General features: G+C 35.7%; 1 protein-coding gene and 1 non-coding gene across 8 annotated transcripts in view; one reads left to right on the top strand and one right to left on the bottom strand.

Moving 5' to 3' along the window:
* Positions 1-21,954, bottom strand: part of PDE5A (phosphodiesterase 5A) — a 128,471-nt gene that overhangs the window by 63,465 nt on the left and 43,052 nt on the right. For 3 of the 7 annotated variants that reach the window (XM_032292429.1, XM_032292433.1, XM_032292432.1), the window contains exons 4-8: positions 8,790-8,861; positions 7,103-7,192; positions 4,273-4,410; positions 1,751-1,818; positions 684-731 (exon numbers count right to left, since the gene is read on the bottom strand). In XM_032292429.1, the coding sequence (XP_032148320.1) occupies positions 684-731; positions 1,751-1,818; positions 4,273-4,410; positions 7,103-7,192; positions 8,790-8,861 (416 nt within the window). The remainder of the gene's footprint in view (positions 1-683; positions 732-1,750; positions 1,819-4,272; positions 4,411-7,102; positions 7,193-8,789; positions 8,862-21,954) is intronic. The other 4 variants (XM_032292431.1, XM_032292436.1, XM_032292434.1 and 1 more) reach the window with 2 other exon arrangements.
* On the top strand, positions 11,395-11,521 carry LOC116560948. The gene has a single exon (XR_004273225.1). It is a non-coding gene; the product is annotated as a small nucleolar RNA SNORA11 (small nucleolar RNA).

Genomic DNA, 21,954 nt, shown 5'->3' with positions numbered 1-21,954 from the left:
TATAATTTATGAGGTAATTAGTGGATTGGTTAGAAAAATCCCGAATGAGTTATGCTTTTTAATTGATAAATAACTATCTAAAAAGAATGATTTGCTTACTGCTAACAATAAATTACCTAGTGTTTCATCAATTGAGAGATGGCAAAGTTTGGATTGGCACAGTTTTTAATAATGAGACTGGGAGTCCTAAATCCTTCCAACAATCAGTTTTAGAAACATAATAAAGGATCTGCTGGTGAAAAATAAGTATCAATATTAGTTTAGCCCTTTTTCAAAATGTTAACATTACTAAACACCATTTAAATTCAGTTTTATTGCAAAATTAGGCCTGTTATCTAATTTTTATTAAAATAAAAAACATGTCTTAGAGGCCTTTTACTATATCACTATAATAAAAGCTAACTTTAAATGTTTGCTCAACATAAGCTATTACTGTTGAAATGATTGTAAAGTCAGTTAATAAATAGTTAAAAAGATTCATATAAATTAGTCTCTTTTAAGGTAATCAAACAGACCTGTTTATCCTTTATAAAAATATCTTTATACTAAGACTGTCTTGGAATCATTAAATCAGTAAGTGGAAAGACACTTTCCATTTTGCCTACAGAGAGGGAATGTGGAATTTAAAAACAAATATATATGTATAGCAAGACTTTTCTTGTGTTTTTTAAATGCATATTTACCAGTAGAGGTCACTATCACACCAATTCACTGGATTTGTCCAGCTACTGCTAAAAGAAATTAGAGGGCCTAGATGAATTTATAAGAAAAAAATCAAAATGCCAATTCCTAAAATATAATTACACAGAGATATGCTGCTGCACAAATATTAAAAGATAATGTAAATAATTCATTTGGACTTTTAATATGATTATCATGCTGATTTTCCTATTGTCCCATGGAAATAAAGGTAAGTACAGTGTATAAACATACAGGCATATAATTCTGTTTATATACAGTAACTCATAATCCATGCAAGCCAAAAAGTAAAATATTCAAATATTTACATGTGTCCTGCCTAGAAACTTTCTAAAATATTCTTTTTAAAAAGGAAAAATGATAGTACAGCAAATCAAAATAATATATAGTAATGTACACATTATCACACATTCCAAAAGGATTCAATACTAACTAAAACAATGGCAAATCTGCTAGAAAATGCAATGGCACTGGAGCTTAGGAAGGAATAAGTGTGGAGATGGGATATAATCTTCAGCGCATGATCAGCAAAGCCAAGAGGGAAACAAAGATCAGCTATTCGATCATGACCATTTGAACCCCGAATTCCAGGACATCAGAAAACTCTCTGAGTAGAGAAACCATGGTTTATCACCCTTGACTACCAACCTCATGCCCAAGTCAGCAGTCAAGGCTTAAAGTCAGGTGTACCTTCTGAGTCAAATGACTTCCCCATCTGCCTCGAAGTTGTATCCCTGCCCTTTGCTAATTCCTAAAATCTTTTTAATAGGAGAAAAGGCCTTTACTGGCACCACATTGTGAAAATAATAATCAAGTAATAATGAGTTTTGATTTAAATATAAATACTTAACAAAGTAACAACTTTAATTCACTGTGGTCACTAGTCTCTCCATCTTGACGGAGGAAGACTCACGACCAGAAATGTGAGAAAAGACAAGAGACAATAAAATATTCTGTAGCTTATATATCTTAAGTCAAACTGGTCATACACAACAATTTAGCCAATATTAGATACATGTGATAATGACAAGTAGAGAATAAATGCTTTTACCTTGTTAATGCATCAGATGATTTTTCTAATTCCTCGCACTCCATGTGAAACACACTAGAAAAAGAATCCTGGAAATGGAGAGATAACACAGACTGAGAAATAAGTTTGACAAGGTAAAGAAAACTATCTAGATACAGACATACATTCTATGGAATTGACAAAAGACCCCAATACTTGTAATATAGTTTTACTTACTTTTGGAAAAAATAGATCCAAGTACTCATTTCATGACATCCTCAAAATTGCTTCCCATTTAATAAATAAAAGTTTTGTTCATATGATTTCTGATTTTCTCTTGCAAGAAAGATTATATGAGTACCAGTTTTTTTTTTTTTTAACACTAGGTGCTGATGGATTTATTAGTGTCAAAATTATGCTTATTGAAAATCCTCTGGCTTTTAAGTATACAATGATAGTTGTTAAATCCCAGGTAAAGAATCCCTTCTTAAAAAGATGTCTCATTCAGAAATATTTTATGTGATTATTAAAATAATTGTGAAAATTTTAACAACATAGAGAACTACTTTTGAAATTACATTAAAGGCCAGGTGTGGTGGTTCACGCCTATAATCCCAACACTTTGGGAGACCAGTGCGGGCGAATCACTTGAGGCCAGGAGTTTGAGACCAGCCTGGCCAACATGGTAAAACCCGCACTGTATGAAAAATACAAAAATTAGCTGGGCATGGTGGCACGTGGTTGTAATCCCAGCTACTGGGGAGGCTGAGGCACAAGAATTTCTTGAATCTGGGAGGCCCAGGTTGCAATGAGCCGAGACTGTGAGATTGTGCCACTGCACTCCAGCCTGAATGATACAGCGATATTCTGTCTCAAAAATAAGAAAGAAAAAAAAATTTTAATTAAATTAAAAAGCAGAACAGCATATTGCATTCATGCTCTATTTATATAGAATTGGAAGAAAGAAAAAAAATTATAGTTTAATGTGGGGATGGAAGAAATCTGTACATTCTTTTCCTCCTTACATTTTCATCTTTGCTCATGTTGTTAATGTATTTTTAAACAACAAATAAATGTAATACAATTGAATATCAAGTCACCTAATTCCTTTTGCAAATCCTACAACTTATGTGGTCAAAAAGTGAGCAAAATAATCTTTAATAGGCATATTGTTGAGCTATATACTTCAGAGCAGCACTGATCCAAATCACTGTACTACCATAACAGGTGTTATCTAGTAGAAGTATGCATTGAATGCTAATTAAAGAGATAAAAGTTATTTTAAAAAAGGAGTGCTTCATGTATAACTTTCAAAACTTAAATGCAAAAAGTGAGTCACAGAGCAAAAATTACAGATTAAGTGTCATACTGTATTAAAGAATTCAGGACCTGAACTTTAAAATAATAGCTGCTATCTCGTAATCACTTCTATATTAAGGTTTTTATAATGGGTTGAAAAATATTAAATAGTATCTATGAAAATACCAATTACCTTTTAGCCCAGTGAGTTCTCATTTGACATTTTATTAATGAGAATTTTGTATTAATCAATACATCCATCTGGCATATATACACATCCCAAATGGTTAAGATATTGGGTCATATAGTATAGTATTTATATCTAAACCAACTAAAATTTCTTAATATAAATTAAGTATTGAATACCTTTTATTATTCTACATTCCCCCAAATATAACTTCAGATATTATGTATAGATTATAATTGACCAATACAAGTGGTAGTCCACACTCTCTTTCCTAATAATCCACAAATGAACAACATATTCTTAAAGACTAAAGGAAAAAGAAAACAAACATACAGCAAAAAAGAAATATTCCAAAAACAGTGGTTCATAGCTTGAGAAGGGAGAGAAAGTGCATAAAGAAAAACTGCCTTAGGCCAGGGGCCCGATTCTACTGGCAAACTCGACAGCTGGCCTGTCTGTAACTAACACTCTGTGACAATACTCTATCTTTCCCCAGACACCTGAAATGTTTCTTCACATTATAAAATCAATGGACTGAAATCTACCAGTTAGAACAGTTTAGTGGTTTTCCATTGTTGGCAAAAATATGGGACTTACAGGGGTCATTAGTAAAACTCCTACTAGGCTATGCTTTTTGGGTTCTGTATAATTTCTGGTAAAAATAAATTTTTATACCCAACCCATTCAGAATGGGGAGTCTGCCTGTTCATAGTAACCAGGGCACCAGTATTCCTCACTATGAAAAGTTAGCACACTGTAATGACAATATATTTCTCCATGAAGACAGTGTAGCCATTGATAGAAGCAGCATACAGACATTCCCATGGTAACTATTTGCAGGGGGGTTGAGATGGGGACATGAACAATGGTAAACAAGGGTGATGAAGGCACCCTCCACCTTTTAACCCTACCTGTCTTCAACCAGAACAGCTCATACTCTGATTGGTTTTACATACATATCCATACACATCTGAGTTTGAAAGAGGGTTCTAAGACCAAAATGACATTTAAAAGCAGTGCTTGCAGAAATACAAGGTTTTGTCTTTCTAAAAATGAAAAAGTCATACTCTGTACTCACGGAGCAATCTTCATCCACTATGAAAATGGTGCATTTCTGCACTTGCATGAAAGAGATAATAGTGGCAGCTATTTTCTTTAGAATTACTTCTAATGATTGTTGTTCTTCAAAAATTAAACTAGCAAGGTCAAGCAGCACCTAGACAAAAAAAATTAAGAGCTTATTATTTGGCAATTTTTTGTCATTATTAAAGCACAATCATTTATATGGGTTATAAATTGCTTATATAATCTAGCAGGTTATGACCCAGTCTACATTCAAATCTTAAATATGTCTCCACTTATTAACAAAATTCTCCATTGACTGTTAATATAATTAATATAGTTGTTAAGATTACAGGCTCTGAAGGCGGAGTAATCAGTTTTTAGTCCTGACTTTCTTTCCTGCTAGCTTTGAGACTGTGGGCAAATTTCTTGAACATGGGGATATTAATAACACCAAAATCATAGGGCTGTTGGGAGGATTAAGTAACATAATATTTATAAAGTATTTTGAACACTATCTGGTACATAAAACACATTGTTAATGTTGTTCCAAACTTTTTAGATTAACAATAGTCAACATTATCAATATTTTTACAGAGCACAGCAAATATTACGCAAAGTAAACAAAGTTTTTAAAAATTTCCTTTGATCTCTCTTCCTTCCGATCCTCATAGGCATTACCAAAAACTCCATGGAGATGACACTATCCTAGCTGAGGTCTGAAAGATGAGTAGGAATCATTCACGTGAAATAGGGAAGAGAAATATTTCAGGCAAAAAACAACAGAATTGAGAGAAAGTAGCACACTGAAAATTTTGATCAGGTTTTACAAGAGAATAGACTAAAAAGAGAAGAACTGGGAGATGAGATTGCAGCATTAAGCAGTAAAAGAACCTGAACAGCACTGTATGTCTTTTGAAACACTTTAGACTGTGATGCACTGGAGGAAGAAAGTGTTATAATCACATCTATTTGTAAAAATAGGGATTGGATGAAAGGATGGCAAGAGCAGAGCAGGGAGAACACTGCAGTTAAAGTCAATGGAAGGTCCCATATCTTATTAACACCAATCCTAAACAGAGAAAATAGAGGGTAAAGAAGATGAATTATCAAATAAATAATGAAAAAAGAATTATACAGAAGTGAACAGTTTGCTTAAGCCTCCAAAGAGATGAACCAACATACAGGAACCAGCATGATGAATGAAAAAAGAGTAATATTGTGAAATTAAGTTACAAAAGCAAATATAAATAATCTGAAAAGCCTATAGACACTTAGACAAAAATAGATATATGTAATAATAGAAAAATACAAAGTATGTATTACATATCATGTTATATATTAATATATATTACAGATAATAAATATAAAATATCTACAAAAGAGCCAAGAATAAGGACAACATAAATGCTAGTTAGAAGACAAAGCGCTACTTCTAAATTCTGAGAAACTGATTTTTTTTTTTTTCTATTTTTTTTTTTTTTTTGAGACGGAGTTTCGCTCTTGTTACCCAGGATGGAGGGCAATGGCGCGATCTCGGCTCACTGCAACCTCCGCCTCCTGGGTTCGAGCAATTCTCCTGCCTCAGCCTCCTGAGTAGCTGGGACTACAGGCACGCGCCACCATGCCCAGCTAATTTTTTGTAGTTTTAGTAGAGACGGGGTTTCACCGTGTTGACCAGGATGGTCTCGATCTCTTGACCTCGTGATCCAGCCGCCTCGGCCTCCCAAAGTGCTGGGATTACAGGCTTGAGCCACCACGCCTGGCCTGAGAAACTGATTTTTCAATGTAGAATTTTATACCCAGCCAAAGTGGCAGGATGGTACAATACATATTTTCATACATGCAAGGACTCAGAAAGTTTAATTCATCAATATCCTTTCTTAAGTAGTTAATTGAGAATGTGTTGCAACAAAATAAGGAAGTGAGAAAGATGTAGGGGATCCCCAAAAGAGTGAAATATTTCTAAGAAAGCAGTGAAGAGAAGTTCTATGATGACACTAGTGTAGCAGGCATAGGTCTGAATAGTTTAGCTTGGAAGAAGAAAGGTTGGAGAATCTCAGTTTGAACATCTCCAGGCAGAAGCAGAAGGGAAACTCAACAGGATGCCTAATATAATGGAGTTTAGGGAGAAAAAAAGAATCAAACAAGAACATGAGGCTATACTACAGCAAAGAGTTCAAAGGAAAAAAAAATCAGAAACATCAGGAAAAATGCAAAGTTCTATAACAAAGGTAATATGAACAATATTTACATAATAATAGTACTTATAAACAGTTTGTTTAAAATTGCAACTTTAGATTTAATCTAGACAAAGCCTAGGAAAAGTTCATCATGGTTGTAGAACAATATGTATTACCAATGTAGGCAATTATAAAAGAAAAAGTCCAAATGAGAAAAGCAGGGCTAAGGAGTGGTAGTTGGGAAAGAGAGATAAAGAGAACAGGGATGCTAAGATACCCATCTTACAAAATATGAAATCAAGAGTAGTATTGACAATTGACAGAGCAAGAACTAAAACCATTACTTAACATCACAAGTGCAACTCATACAGTGACTAAAAACAGTGATATAATGATACTAGTAGGATAAGGGTAATGGCAAGTAAGGTATGGTGTAAGTCTATTAAATCCTCATCTCCCAAGTTAATGAACATTGGCTAACAAGATAAACAACTGAGCATGGAAAATAGGAAATAGAAATGACTGCTAGGAAAAATAGCTAAAGTATTGAGAAACTAAATCTTTAGTATCTAAATTTTTAATCATCTGCATACATTATTTGGATAAAAATGTAACAATTTTTAAGAAGTATTTCTATACTCTTTCTTTAGTAATCGGACTGACCTGATTTCTCTTGTTCTCCAGCAGCGAAGTCTCATAGAGCTGAGCATTATGAAGAACAATACCACAAAATGCCAAATAAGCAGCAAAGTCCTAAAAAACAGATAAGAGAAATAAAAGCTGTACATAAAACAGTCTAGTTATATTGCTTGAAATACAAAAGACATCCCCAAATATTTACAGTTAGAAAGCCAAAAGAGTAGATGTTTGTTCTACATAAAATTAGGATGATATAAACCAAGTCTTAGCTAAAGGTGTTGGAGCAGTCTCCTAAGGTCATACAGTAGGTATAAATCAATTAAGAGAAAAAGGAGAGGAACTAAGATAAAGACCTCTTTTTACATCTGAAGTTACAATTCATTCTATGCAAAATTTGGTTTCACCTCTCCATGATATTAAGACTTGTATCTATGCTGAAACTATTATATAAGTAGTTTGTAATTCATTAATGCAGCAAACAACAGCTCATGTACTTGTTTAAAGATTATTCACAATAAAAACATAAAGTTAAATATTACATAAAGTTGCAAACATTACTTTAAATCTGTCATTTTTAACATGGATCCATCATCCTCGTTATACTATACTAGGGTAATGTGTTTACAATTATATTAATTATTGATTGAAACAAATCTTTAGATAGCATATTTTATTCACAATGTGATACAGCCTTAAAAATTGCAAATCAATTTAGGAGGGAGTTATATTAATGGATTATAAACATAATAATGGAATATAAAGCCAATCCAAAAACCATGTTTTCACACCAAGTATTCTCAAATGCCATGAACAGAATAGGAGCCTAGATGTCTGTTACTACTCTGATTTTAAAAAGTATTTACTATATTCTGAAGCAATTAAAACAAGGGAATCAACCGAGGTGCCAACCTAGCCTATAGCACCAAGACAAAAATAACTGTCTTGTTTGAATGTCTTCCAAATTCAAAAGCTCCTACTAATTTTCAGGGGAACAAAATGAACAGCAAGCGGCTTGAAATAGAAATAATTCAATAGGCTAAATAATTACATATTCAATAGGAGAAATAATAAAACCTACTCACAGAGTGAAGTTATCAACAAGTTTAAGGGCTTTTGTCCTTAAACAGAAAGCATGCCAGTGTGGTGTGTGGAAGGTATTCCTTCAGAGTTGAATGAGAAGAGTAATAAAATAATGCCGGCTGTTGCTCTTTCTGAAGCTAAATTTACATCATACAGCCTGAATTCACACCTTGGCGCCCCACCGTCTGTGTGCAAGGCTTATAAAACACTCAGAAATCTGCTACACTAGGAGGCAATTCCAATTTTTAGCCAACCAGAAAGGCTGAACTTGGAGCAGTGTTTTTATGGGTTTTTACTCAAGGTTGGATCTCTATAGCAGCGATGAAAGGTAAATGAGATAGTTAAAATACCATAAGTCACCCTCTGTGTGGCCCCAACATGCCCACTGGAGGCTTGGCAGCACAGCAAGGACAGAATCTGGGGGTTTCTGCCGACTGCATAACACAAGTACTCAGATGTGAAATCATCGCTGTATTTAGCCTAAGATATACTTTTGAACATTTCGGGTCATTTTTAACTACAATGTTTTTTGTGACCAACAATTTGAGCAACAGCTAATCCTAGAGGTGTATATACTATAAAGAGAAAGCATCTTCCTAAATTGGCTCATGCCTGACACAAGTTTTGGTACCTTTTCATCTTTTTCAGTAAATGTCCCACCATTTCCCGATTTCTTGTTGATGGCCTGGGCTACACCAACAACCTGGTACAAGGAAAGAAAAGTGACAAATTTTTTATTGACTGAAATTACTGGTAAAAAATTCCCAAAATGTGTTTATTGAAGATATTTCACATGTGCTTTAAAATAACACTAGACTACAAAACAAAAGCAAAACCTCTCATCAACATTTGAACAAGCTCTACATCATTTACCATGTTCTTTCTTCCTAATAAGAATTTGAATATTTTTAATTTCTTAGTGCCCAAACTAAGTTTGATCCTGTGATTTCACCCTGCATTTTGAATGAAATTATTTTAGCAATCATATATTAAAGTATATATTTTCCATAGCTTTAAAATATAAACAACAAACTTTGATTATAGTTCAAATAAAGTATATAAGAAAATTAACATTTTATATGGGTTTTAAATATAATATTTCAAAAGGGCTAAATGCTATTTTACTAAAAATGAAACAGGACCTAGTGGCCAATCATGGAAGGAATGCAGGAGGATCATTAGGGCAAAAATAATTCTTAATGTAGGAATGTAGTCCAACTTCTTTTGAAATTTCTGTGCTTGAAAATTATTTTACTTTCAACAGACTTATTTTTGGGAAAGAGGGTACTGAAAAATCAGAACAGGAATTAACAGCTTGAGCCTTATTTCAAATAGATCAGAAGGCTTTTCAAAGTTACTTACCTTTTAGTTCCACCTTCATTTTAAGTTATTTACATTAGTCTTATAAAGACCTTCAACTTACTCTTCCCTCCTCTTTATTACTTATAAATTCTACTCTTTCCTTTCTTCTGCTATTTAGTATCAGTGGAATAAGCTATTATCCTTTAACTGGCTATACTTCAGAAATATGCATCCTCAATTCTATGAGGGTGGTTCCCTTTGTTTTCTCAGCTCATTATAGTATCTTAGCTTTAAGAAAAATATATAAAATTCTCCTCTAGGATAGCAGAACAAGGAAGGGGAAATACATTCTTGTCTTACGTAGTTTTCTAGTCTTCTTAACATTTTTCTAAAATTTGCCCTTATGGTAAAGCGTTATTTTTTTTAAAGCAGAATTATGCAACTATCCTATACCTTTTCATTTCCCTTAGGGCAACTCTCTCTTATTTTTACATATTCTTTAGCTCTTGAAAATAGCGGTAGATTTCTAGATGTTAAAACCCCAGTGGCTGAATTTCTAGTAAAATTTGTCTAAGGTCAAAAATGTCTGGATTGTAGTTACGAATGTTCACTGGAATTATAACTAATAAGAGCCACTTGAAGGTCACTGGGGTCTAATATAGAGTAGTATACTTTGGTTATTTTAAATGCTCAGATGTTCATTCATCCACTCAACAAATACTGTAGTGCCTATTATGTACCAAAACATAAACTGGGGAAGTGATTACTCTGAAGGAGCTCAGAATCAAGAATGAGTGATACATAAACATAGATTTATAGTATAGTAGGATGGTGGGATCAGTTTCATAAAACAGTGGCCATGAATTGCTAGGAGAACTGACAGGGCACTTAATGTGGGTAAAACAGAATGCTTCTCTGAAATTATATTTAAATTTTTCTTTTTCTCTAATAAATAGATTTACAAAGGAAAGACATAAACTTTAAATATGTGTTTTAAGAAAGATGAGTTTCAAAAAGATGTAGAAAGTATTATGCAAAGTTTCTGATAAATATGCAGTATAGAAAGTATATATTGATATGCTATCTATACCTGGAACTGTATGAATCAATGTACTCAGCAAGAAAACAAAGAGAAAGCTCTTGTTCACTCAAAATCATAAAAAGACAAAAAATCAGCTGCTTATTAAATGATCCCTAATCAAACTATATTAACATTTTAGTCTATCATCATATCAACATAAATTTACAGAGATGATGATTCCTTTCAGTCTTTTTTTCTTCTTTTTGAGACAGGGTCTTGCTCTGTTGCCCAGGGTAGAATGCCGTGGTATAATCACAGCTCACTGCAGCCTTGATCTTCCAGGCTGAGGCTGTTCTCCCACCTCAGCTCCCAAGTAGCTGGGACTACAGGCATGTACTACCATGCCTGGTTATATTTTTTAAAATGTTTTGTACAGACGAGGGCTCACTAGGCCCAGGATGGTCCCAAACTCCTGCACTCAAGCAATCCTTCCGCTATGGCCTCCCAAAGTGCTGGGATTACAAACATACAGTAAGATAGAATAAATAAATTCAATGTTTTACAGCATAGTAGGGTGACTATACTTAACAAAATTGTATTGTATTATGCGTAACAGATGCCAGAAATACCCCAACTTGATCAATATGCATTATATACATGTAACAAAGTTTCACATATGCCCTGTAAATTTCTACTAATAAATAAATAAAAATAGAAAAACAAACCAAGCAAGTTCTATCAAAAGACTATTAGACCAGGAAAATATAGTTGTTCCTTTGTGTTCAACTGTGATAGAAAATATTAGACAAAAAAAATTTTTTTAAAACCCACAAAGAAAAATAACATAAAGTAAACACAGTAGGTCAATTATGTACAGTGCCTTCACATTATATTAGGTAGTATAAGTAATCTAGGGGTGTGCTTGGAGTAGGGGCCTGAAGAATGGCTCCTCTGTTTACAACACATGGAACAGGCATCTGGGGTCACTGTGACAAGGGGCACAAAATTTGTGGCTCCCTAAGAACAAATGTCCCACAAATGTAACAAAAAAATAATAATAATAATACAGAGATGATTCACAGTGTATCAAAACCTGAAAGGATGTCACAGGTTTTATGCAAATACTATGCCATTTTATATAAGGGACTTGGGCATCCACAGATTTTGGTATGAGGGGATGAAGTGGGTCCTGAAATCAATCCCTTTTTGTATACTGAGGGACAACTGTGTATCTAATATGTATATGTGCCTCCATCCCCAGATAGATGACATTTTAAAAATGACACTGATAAAAACAGATAAAAATAGAAGAAAAGGCATAGTGTTTGTCCAGGGTCATATACACAATAAAAGACAAAGAACAGTTTAATTTTCTGACTTTAAGGATCCTGAGCAAAACTAGCACCCTCTGCCCTCTCATGTTCATATGAAAACGGTCCTTCCTTCTGCTGTCATCCATTGCTTCTTTAAACAAATTAAATCATTGTCTTTAAATCAAGTAACTGCTAACCTGGGGCTTTGAAATGTCTGTTTTCAATGACAGCTTTTACTGTAAGTATACGACAGACTTCACATGTGAGAGGCGGCACCCCTAACAACGTTAGCTTCCTCATCAGAATGTCCACTCACTTTTGCCTACCTGCTGGCTAACTATACTCTCAGATATAGGCACTCCACGCTATTTTTGTAAAATCGCAAAAAAGCCTTTCTGTTTTCTATTTTACTGGCACTATGCACAACATAAATGGATGTTATGTCCTTACAGGGTTGAGTGTTCTTTTAGGAATGCAAAGGCCAAGACTTGACTCACTGGGTGAGCAGTGTGGAATGTGACAGCTGGTTGTTTCAGGGCAACTGATCATTGCCACAGTGAGCAATTTCTTTTTCAATAAGCAGCTGCCCCAGACATTTACTGAGGCCATACATCAATCCCAATACATTTCCCCATCCCCAGTTCAGGGATGCTCAGCATAGAAACTAAAAGCAAAGGAGGAAAGAACAGACTATAAATCTATCCCTCACTCTCAGCCTCAGAATATCTCCATTGCAATGACAGGACTCTAGACAGCCTAATCTCAGCCAAATACAAACTTTACTAGGAAAACTAGAACTTAAGGATATACAGAGATGTTTGGGGAGAACTTTCCCTAGTGCTCTTTTCAAACTTTTCTTTGACTCATTTATTCATTCTGCCATACTTTATTCAACAACTACTAAGTGCCTTTATGTACCAGTAGTGAACAAAACAGATGAAAATCCTTGTCTTCATGGAGCTGACATTCTAATCAGTGTTAGGCTTGGGAATCCCACCCCCAAAGCCTCCCCCACTCACCTGCTTTACAGATGAACAAACTGAGAGTGAGAGTTGACACAACCTATCCAGGCTTTCTGACCTCTCTTCCGAATTCTAAGGAATCATCAAGTTATGGTAATATTCCATGTGGTAGGCAAAATAATGGCCCCAAAAATGTCCTCGTCCTAATCTCTGGAACCTATGAATATGTGACCCTTAAATGACAAACGGGGTTTTTCACATGCGATAAAATTGAAGATCTAGAGATGGGGAGATTATCCTGAATCATCTGGGTGGGCCCAATGTAATCACAAGGAGCCTTGTAAGGAAGAGTGACAGGCAGGAAAGGCAGAGTTAAGAAAATATTTGATGATGCTATGCTGCAGGTTTTGAAGATGGAGGAAGGCGCCATTAGCAAAGGGGTACAGGCAGCTTATGGAAGCTAGAAGGGGCAAGAGAACAGGTCCATCTCTAGAGACTCCACACAGAAACACAGCCCTGTAGATGCCCTGATTTTAGCCCACTGAGAACTAATTTAGATTATGAAAGCTTCAAATAATACATGTGTGCTATTTTCAGTCACTACGTTTCTGGTAGTGATTTTTTTTTACAGCAGCATTAAGAAACCAATACATTCCATTCAGTTACAAGTCTTATATTCTTGCATTCTTTTTCCTCTTCTCCTCACCCTATATTATCTCTTCTGTTTTACTATGTAAATCCTCACTGTCTTTGAAGAACTTGACATCTCATTCCTAATCATCTTCTTGCCTTCACTCCATCTTTGACACTTTAGCCAAATTTATCTTTTGTGGGCACTTTTGTGCATATACAGATCACCTCATTTCTCAAAATTGTAATGGTTTCACCCATCTACAGAATAAAGTTAAAGACTCTACCTGACATTCCACACCCTCAACTAGATCACTTACATGGGTCTTTGAATTAGAATACTGCAATGTCCTTTGTTCATGTCATTCCTTGAAATATCACCTTCCATATTCTCTACTGAGGCTGAATCTCCAAAAACCTTTCCTTTTAAACCCTCTGATACTCTATGTGGCAGTTTTATATGCCATACACCAGACAGGGTATTCCTCTTTAACCTTTTAACCTTATTTTCTCTACTCACATCCTAACCCTGCAATTTGACTGTCATCTAAGGACATGATTTATATCTCATGCCTTATGCTATTATCAACACTTTGCATTGTTTTACACGTACTCAATGGTTGAATGATATTTGGTGCTGATGATAATGGGAAAAATTCCAGAAAGAATAAAATGTTTTAGGGTGAGGTACTAACTACACAATACACATTCAAATAACAATGATATCTTCCCATTTTTGGCTCTAACCTTTGCTCAATATTAAGAAATCCATCCATATCTGAGAACTTTGTGTGGCAGTAAAAACTTTATGTTCCTAATAAGCCATTAATTACGGAGTTGAAATTTATAGCCAAAGATGATATTGGAGGAGAGAAGAAAGAAAAGCTTGAGATTATTTAATTTTTAATTTAAAAAGTATCGAAAATCATGAAGAATGAGAGAGTAAACATCCATGCCTTTGTCATCTAAAACAGTGGTAGTGTGAGACGTTAAAACACAGTTTCATGGGTCTACCCCCCAAATTTCAGATTTTGTAGGTCTAGACTGGGGCCTTTATTTCTAAAAGTTCTCAGGTGATTACAAATGCTGCTAGTCCAGGGACAAAAGACAGGTTTAGAACTACTGATATAGAATTACTAACTGTTAATTTGATGATGTTTCCTTTATTATTACTATTAAATTAAGATAAAATTAAATTGGGCTTCCTCTTTCCAGTCTCATTCTTCTCCCTCCTGTTCCTCCTACCCATAGTCAACCTTCTTCATTATACTCTTAAAAACATATAAATCTATACACAAAACATTGTACTTTTATCTTTCAAAAAGTTTCTGAAATGAAATAGAGTGTGAATCATTTTGCAACTTGCAATTGTATTCAATGTTGTTTTTTAAGATCAATTCATATAGATATGATTCATTCATTTTATATACAATACTACATTCCACATCAAACTCTGTTTATTTGATCCCCAAGGAATGGATGTTTGGGTTGTTTGCAACTTTTGTGCTACTAGAATCTTTAAGAAACATATTTGTATATTCTTCTTGTGCACATGTGCAGCAACTTCTTTGGTTAAATCTTCAAAAAGATTTCAGAAATTTATATCTTTACTAGCAAGGCATGAGAGTCTTCATTAACCTCACATCCTTACCAGCACCTGGTATTATCAGGCTTTTTCAATGTTTGTTAATCAGATGGGTATAAAACTATGTATCACTGTTGATTTATTTTGTAATTTGTATTTTCCTAATTACTAGAGAGAACGAACATCTTTTTATTGTTATTGGCTAACCGGATATCCTCTTCTGTGTTACCTATGTGTACATTTGCCAATATTGACCTTTTTAGTTATGGTTTTGGTGTGAGTGTCTATTAATAAATTTTAGAATCAAGGTTAGATATTTCTTTAAGTGACTGGTAAGACTGACTTATCCTTCTGTATATACAGGCACCTTTATACCTACTATTTATCTCAAGAGAATGGTCATAGATCTTCCATAGTTGGGGGATAAGACAAGGATAAGCAGAGGAGAATGATACTTTTAGTTTATTCTCACAGCCTTCAAGGCTACGAATGGGCAGCCAAGTAAGTTAGAGAGAAGCTTCTCAGGAATGGCAAGATATGAAAAAGAGTACCCTGAAGATAACTGGCATCAGAAATAACATGATCAATGCCAGTTGTTTCTAATATAGTTAAGAAAACTCTTCCTAGCTAAAACCAGAAACATTCAAATGCTAAAAATCTTGTCATTAAACAAAGGAAAAGGGAGGGCTTGCCATGTAACAGGCACTTTGTAACTGTTCATTCATTTAATCCTTGGCATAACCCTTTAATTATCATTCCTACTTTATCACAGAGCAATCTGATGTTCAGAAAACTTAGATTGCTAGTCCAAGAATATGCAGACCCAGACATTCTCCAGACTTGACCCCAAAGCCTACAATTCTTTATACTACTCCTCACAGGAAAAAGTGAAATCAGCCCTAGTATAAAACACAGGCTCTTTTTTTTTTTTTTTGACATGGAGTCTTGCTTCATTGCCCAAGCTGGAGTGCAATGGCATGATCTTGGCTCACTGCAACCTCTGCCTCCCTGATTCAAGCGATTCTCCTCCCTCAGCCACCTGAGTAGCTAGGACTATATGCACATGCCACCATGCCTGACTAATTTTTGAATTTTTTGTAGAGATGGGGTTTCACCATATTGGTCAGGCTGGTCTTAAACTCCTGACCTCGTGATCCATCTGCCTCAGCCTCCCAAAGTATTGGGATTACAGGTGTGAGCTACCGTGCCCAGCCAAAATATAATATCTTATGGACTATTCTTTTATACTGAAGGAATCATGGAGACCAAGGGTCCTCCAGTACACACCAAGGGTTAATCTTTGGATCTCATAAGTATGCTTATCTTCTTAATGCATATTTTCATCAAAAGGAATGTAACAATTTCAAGATTATAACTCTAAGAAACAAAGACAATCCAAAGTGGCTGCTAAAAGTTGTTTTTTTAGACTTAGATCATAAGTCTCATAACAAGTTTTCACAGCCAAGAACCACTTATACAACATTAAAAAAAAATCCTATGTTTCAAGGAAAAGTGGATAATTAATGCAGTCTCAAAAATAAGGAGATTCTTCAAGAAAAAGCAAAACTAATTTACAATGATAGATACCAGAACGGTGTTGCCCATGGGTGGTGAGGACTGATTAGGGAATTAGTTATACAGATATATGTACATTTTTAAAAACTCATCAAATTATACATTAATATCTGTGTGCTTTACTGTATGTAAATTTTAAAACATTTTAAAAGCAAATGAATATGTAATTGCTGAAGGTATGTGAAAGTGGAGGGCCATGTGCCAAGTTCCCAGCTGCCTGGGTAATGTTGAAACAGGCTGAAGTCCTGATCACTTGTTGTGCTATTAGGCAGGGTGGTTGCTCCCCAGATGGGCAGCAAATCCAGCCTCTGGGGGTCAGTGGCTGTCCTGCCCCAGGAACAACCTGTGGGAACAGAGTCAACCTGAGACTGGGGCATGAGGAAATGCTCGGCATAATTCTTGATCCTAGTGTTTATTCTCATCCCTTTGAACAATTAAAAAAAAAAATCCTCCTCCTGCCAAATACTAAACTCTCTGCCACACTAGCTTTTAAGTAATGAGGTAAAGCTCTTAAACCTAGAACTAAAGGGACCTTTTGCCTTCTTATTAGATCTTTCTGTCCCTTGAGATACAGAGATTCTGTCCAGAGACAGAACAGAGCCAAGCCATTGTGAGCAAAGTCTCCATATATGCCGTTTAAAAACTGCCAGAGACACAAAGGTTACATAGCAGAAAAGAGCCTGCTGTCTTTCCCATGGCAGGGTACGTTCAGTGTTTACTGTTGTTTAACTTTCCATTCCTCCATTTGTCTGGCTTTCCAACATTCTCAGAAGGAGGAAATGGACATTTTCTGACCCCCACAAGGTGAGAGCTCTGCAGTAGGCACTGTCACATTCCTTGTCTCACTAGGAGTTCAAAACCACCCTGTGTGTTTGAACTTTATGCTGAAACTTTACAGACCAGTCACCTAAAGCATGGAAAGAAGAAACTTGCTCAAGGATTCACTGCTCCTAAGCCAGCACAAGACCAACTCCTTTTTGCTACAAAGTCAAAGCTCTTTCTTTCACCCTCTGCCTCTCTGCTTAAGTGAGAGTAAGCCCAAAATGTCAATAAAAATTTTTGTGTATCAACATAGGTTATACAAATTGTACTTCATATCAGAATAATTCCTCCACTGTTTATGTTCACCTTTACACAATACATTGCCAAAAATGACTTCAGACCCCTGGATCTAAGGGTGGTATCCTGCATGACGCCAGGTGTTGGCCTCCAAAGCATAGGCTTACCCCTGGACAATGTTGTTGGATTTGGACTCTGTTAAATCAGGATCAAGTTTGTTCCTGCATTGCCTGTACTTATGATGAGTCCATGTCTCTACAGCCTTGTAAAATGCCTTGCCAATAAAGCTTCCTGATAATTATAGTGTAGAGTAGTGTGCTCATAATGGGTACCTAATACAAACAGGAAAGAAGTAACACAGCAAAAATGGAAAAAAGCAAGTTTCATGCATGAAAACACAAAATAGGCTTTGATATCAAAGGTGTTGGGAGAATGCCTAGTTTACTAGAGCTGAACTAAGTGTTCAGATCACTGCTATTGCCTCTACTGGTCTAGCTAACCACATATATAGCCATTGAAAGCTAGATATCCATATGATTTATCATCAGATATTCAAGAAAAAAGTATGTGTGTATGTGTGTATAAATGTACATACATAATTTCTTTACATTCTAAGTCCTTCACACGGAGAACATAGTTTATTATGTTCGATAGCCAAAACATAATTTTATCTCTAAGTATTTTCCCTTCAAATGGAAGATGTGCCTAAGAAGTTAATCATGTATGAGCACAGATGCATACATCTGTCTCACCAGCAAAACTCCTAGTTGTAGGTATCACCAGCAAAAAAAGACATGACTTCTTCTCCATAGCTGTGCCAGTTAATATTCAATGAAGTAACTGTAGGCATGCCTCAGAGATATTGTGGGTTTGGTTTCAGGCAATGGCAATAAAGTGAGTTACACCGATATTTGGTTTTCCAGAGGATACAAAGTTAATTTTAGACTATGCTGTAATTTATTAAATGTGCAAAGCACTTGTCTATAAAACAATGTATATACCATAATTAAAAAACACTTTATTGCTGAAAAATGGTAACAATCACCTTAGTCTTTAGCTAGCTATAAACTTTTTGGTGGTGAAGGGTCTTACTTTGATGTTGATGGCTGCTGAATGATCAGGATGGTGGTGGCTGGAGGATGGGGTTGCTGTGGAAATTTCTTAGCATAAGACAACAATGAAGTTTGCCACCATGGATTGACTTTTCTTTCCATGATAGATTTCTCTATAGCATGTGATGCTGTTTGATAGCATTTTACCCACGGTAGAACTTCTTTCAAAATTGGAGTCAGTCTTCTCAAGCCATGCCACTGCTTTATCAATTAAGTTTATGCAATATTCTAAATCTTTTGCTGTCATTTTAACAATATTCATAGCATCTACAGCAGGAGTATAGTCCATCTCAAGAAACCACTTTCTTTGCTCATCCATAAGAAGCAACACTTCATCTGTCCAAGTTTTATTATAAGATTGCAGCAATTCAGTTCCATCTTCTGGCTCCACTTCTAATTCTAATTCTCTTGGCATTTCCACATCTGTGGTTACTTCCTACACTGAAGTCTCAAACCCTTCAAAGTCATCCATGAGGGTTGGAATCAACTTCTTCTAAGTTCCTGTTAATTTTAATAATTTAACCTCCTTCCATGAATCACAAATGTTCTTAATGGCATATAGAATGTTGAGTCCTTTCCAGAAGGTTTTCAACTTACTCTTCCCAGAGCCACCAGAGGAATCCATATCATCTTACAAAATGAATTCTTAAATAATAAGACTTGAAAGCAGAAATTAGTCCTTGCTACATGGGCTACAGAATGGATGTTGTATCAGAAGGCATGAAAACGACATTGATTTCCTTGTGCATCTCCATTAGAGCCCCTGAGTGACCAGGTGTACTGTCACTGAACCATAATATTTTGAAAGAAATCATTTTCTCTGAGCACCGGTTCTCAATAGTAGGCTTAAAATATCCAGTAAGCTGTAAACATCTAGGCTTTGTTGTTCCATTTACAGAGCACAGGCTGAGTTGAATTAGCATAATTCTTAAGGGCCCTAGGATTTTTAGAATGGTAAGTGAGCATTGGTTAACAACAGAATCAGCCTGTCCTTTGATGCTTTGAAGCCAGACATTGACTTCTCCTTTCTAGCTATGAATGTCTGAAATGGCGTCTTCTTCTAATAGAAGACTGTTTAGTCTACAATGAAAATCTGTTGTTTAGCTTAGCCACCTTCATCAATTATCTTCACTAGATCTGGATAACTTGCTAAAGCTGCTCCATCAGTACTTGCTGCCTCACCTTGCACTTTTGTGTTATGGAGTTGGCTTCTTTCTGTAAGCCTCATGAGACAACCTTTACTAGCTTCTAACTTTTATTCTAAAGCTTCCTTACCTCTCTAAGCCTTCATCGTATTAAAGAAAGTTAGGGCCTTGCTTTGCATTGGGCTTTGGCTTAAGGGAATATTGTGGCTGGTTTGATCTATCCATACCATTCAAACTTTCTATCAGCAACAAGGCTATCTGGCTTTCTTAGCACTCATGTGTTCATTGGAGTAGCACTTATAATCTCCTTCAATAACTTTTCCTTTGTGTTCACAACTTGGCTAACTGACAGAAGAATCGTAGCTTTTGGCCTATCTCGGCTTTCAACATGCCTTCCTCAATATGCTTATTCATTCTAGCTTTTGATTTAAAGTAAACACTTGAACACTTAGAAAAATCTATAGGGTTATCAACTGGCTTAATTTTAATACTGTTGTGTCTCAGGGAATAGGAAGGCCAAAGGAGAAGGAGAGAGCCAGCAATGTGAGAAAGGTGAAAGGTTCGGTGAAGTATGTTCAAGAGAGAATGGAAGGAAATGGAAGTGGCAAACATGGCCTGTATAATAACTCTTTCAAAGAGTTTTGTTCTGGTGATGATCAGAGAAATGAGGTGGGAAAGCAGATGTGTGATCCAGTGAGTGCTTTGCTTTTGTTTTTAAGATGGGAGAAATAGCAGCATTTTTGTATGTTGATGAGCAGATTTGGTAGGCAGGAAAACTTTAAGGATTATGGACATAGAGGACAGAACTACTGAGCTATGTCTTTGGGCAGGCAAACTGAGATGAGATCTGGTATACAAATGGGAGGCTGACCCTTGCTGGTTCAGACAGTTCATCCCAAGAAATAAAAGGGTAACAGAGTATATGGACTTAGATGCTAGGGCAGGAGAAAGAAGTAAGGGAACTTCTCTCATGGAAATATTCCTCTAGTTGCTTTATCTTTCACTGAAACAGTAAGCAAGGTCATCAGTTTAAGAGGGGATGGGGAGGCAATATAAAGATTTGAGGGGAGAAGAGAAAGGATTAGACTGTAAAGCAATACATGCAAATGAAAAAGAGCTGTTTTATTTCCCACAAACCAATAATTTATTTTAGGAAATACCACAGTTCTCCCCCTTTATAACTTATCTACAAAGCTAGAAAGTATTTCAGATTCTTCCTTTTCCCTCATTCCTCCGTCAAATCAATCATTAAACCTCCCACACAGAAGTGTAACAAATCCACAAAAAAGACTTTACCAGGTTTTCTGCCAAAAGAGAGTACAAAGTACTCTCTCTGCTTATGAATAAATATGGAAGTTAATTATCAAAATCTATCAAGGGTCAAATTATGTGGCTCTGGGTTAGATATTAAGCAAAGAAAATGGTTCAAACTTACTGTGTGACCACCCAGATTTTTAAATAATCGCAAATATTTCCTGGCATTAAAAAAATTCACTACCTCCTTTGCATGGCATTAGAAGGCTCTTCTTGATCTTGCCTCTGTCTGCTTCTCTGACCTCACTTCCAGGCACTGGAAATCCTTCTAGTGGATACTCAAACAGTGTAGCAAAGTAATAGACATATTCCCTCTGGTCTCAGTAGGTAAACAGGCAGAAAACAATGGTGCAGAAAGATATAATAGAGACATACCAATGAGCATTCCCTGTGGATATTAAGTGGCAACTAGTTATATTACATGCAAACAGAGATCTTATGTAGAACAGTATTTACAGCATAATATTTTCAAAGTCTTGGCTGGGGGGCAGTGGCTCATGCCTGTAATCCGAACTCTTTGGGAGGCCTAGGCAGGCAGATCACAAGGTCAGGAATTCAAGACCAGCCTGGCAAATATAGTGAAACCCCTCCTTTACTAAAAATACAAAAAATTAGCCAGGCATGGTTGTGGGCCCCTGTAATTCTAGCTACTCAGGAGGCTGAGGCAGGAGAATCGCTTGAACTTGAGAGGTGGAGGTGGCAGTGAGCTGAGACTGTGCCATTGCACTCCAGCCTAGAAAACAAGAGTGAAACTTCATTACAAAAAAGAAAAAGTTTT

Source organism: Sapajus apella, unplaced genomic scaffold (genome assembly GCF_009761245.1).
Source record: "Sapajus apella isolate SASKATOON/1434 unplaced genomic scaffold, GSC_monkey_1.0 scaffold27, whole genome shotgun sequence".
Taxonomy (NCBI): Eukaryota; Metazoa; Chordata; class Mammalia; order Primates; family Cebidae; genus Sapajus; species Sapajus apella.
The sequence above is the reverse complement of the archived record's forward strand: the minus strand, read 5'-3'. Positions and strand labels throughout refer to the sequence as shown.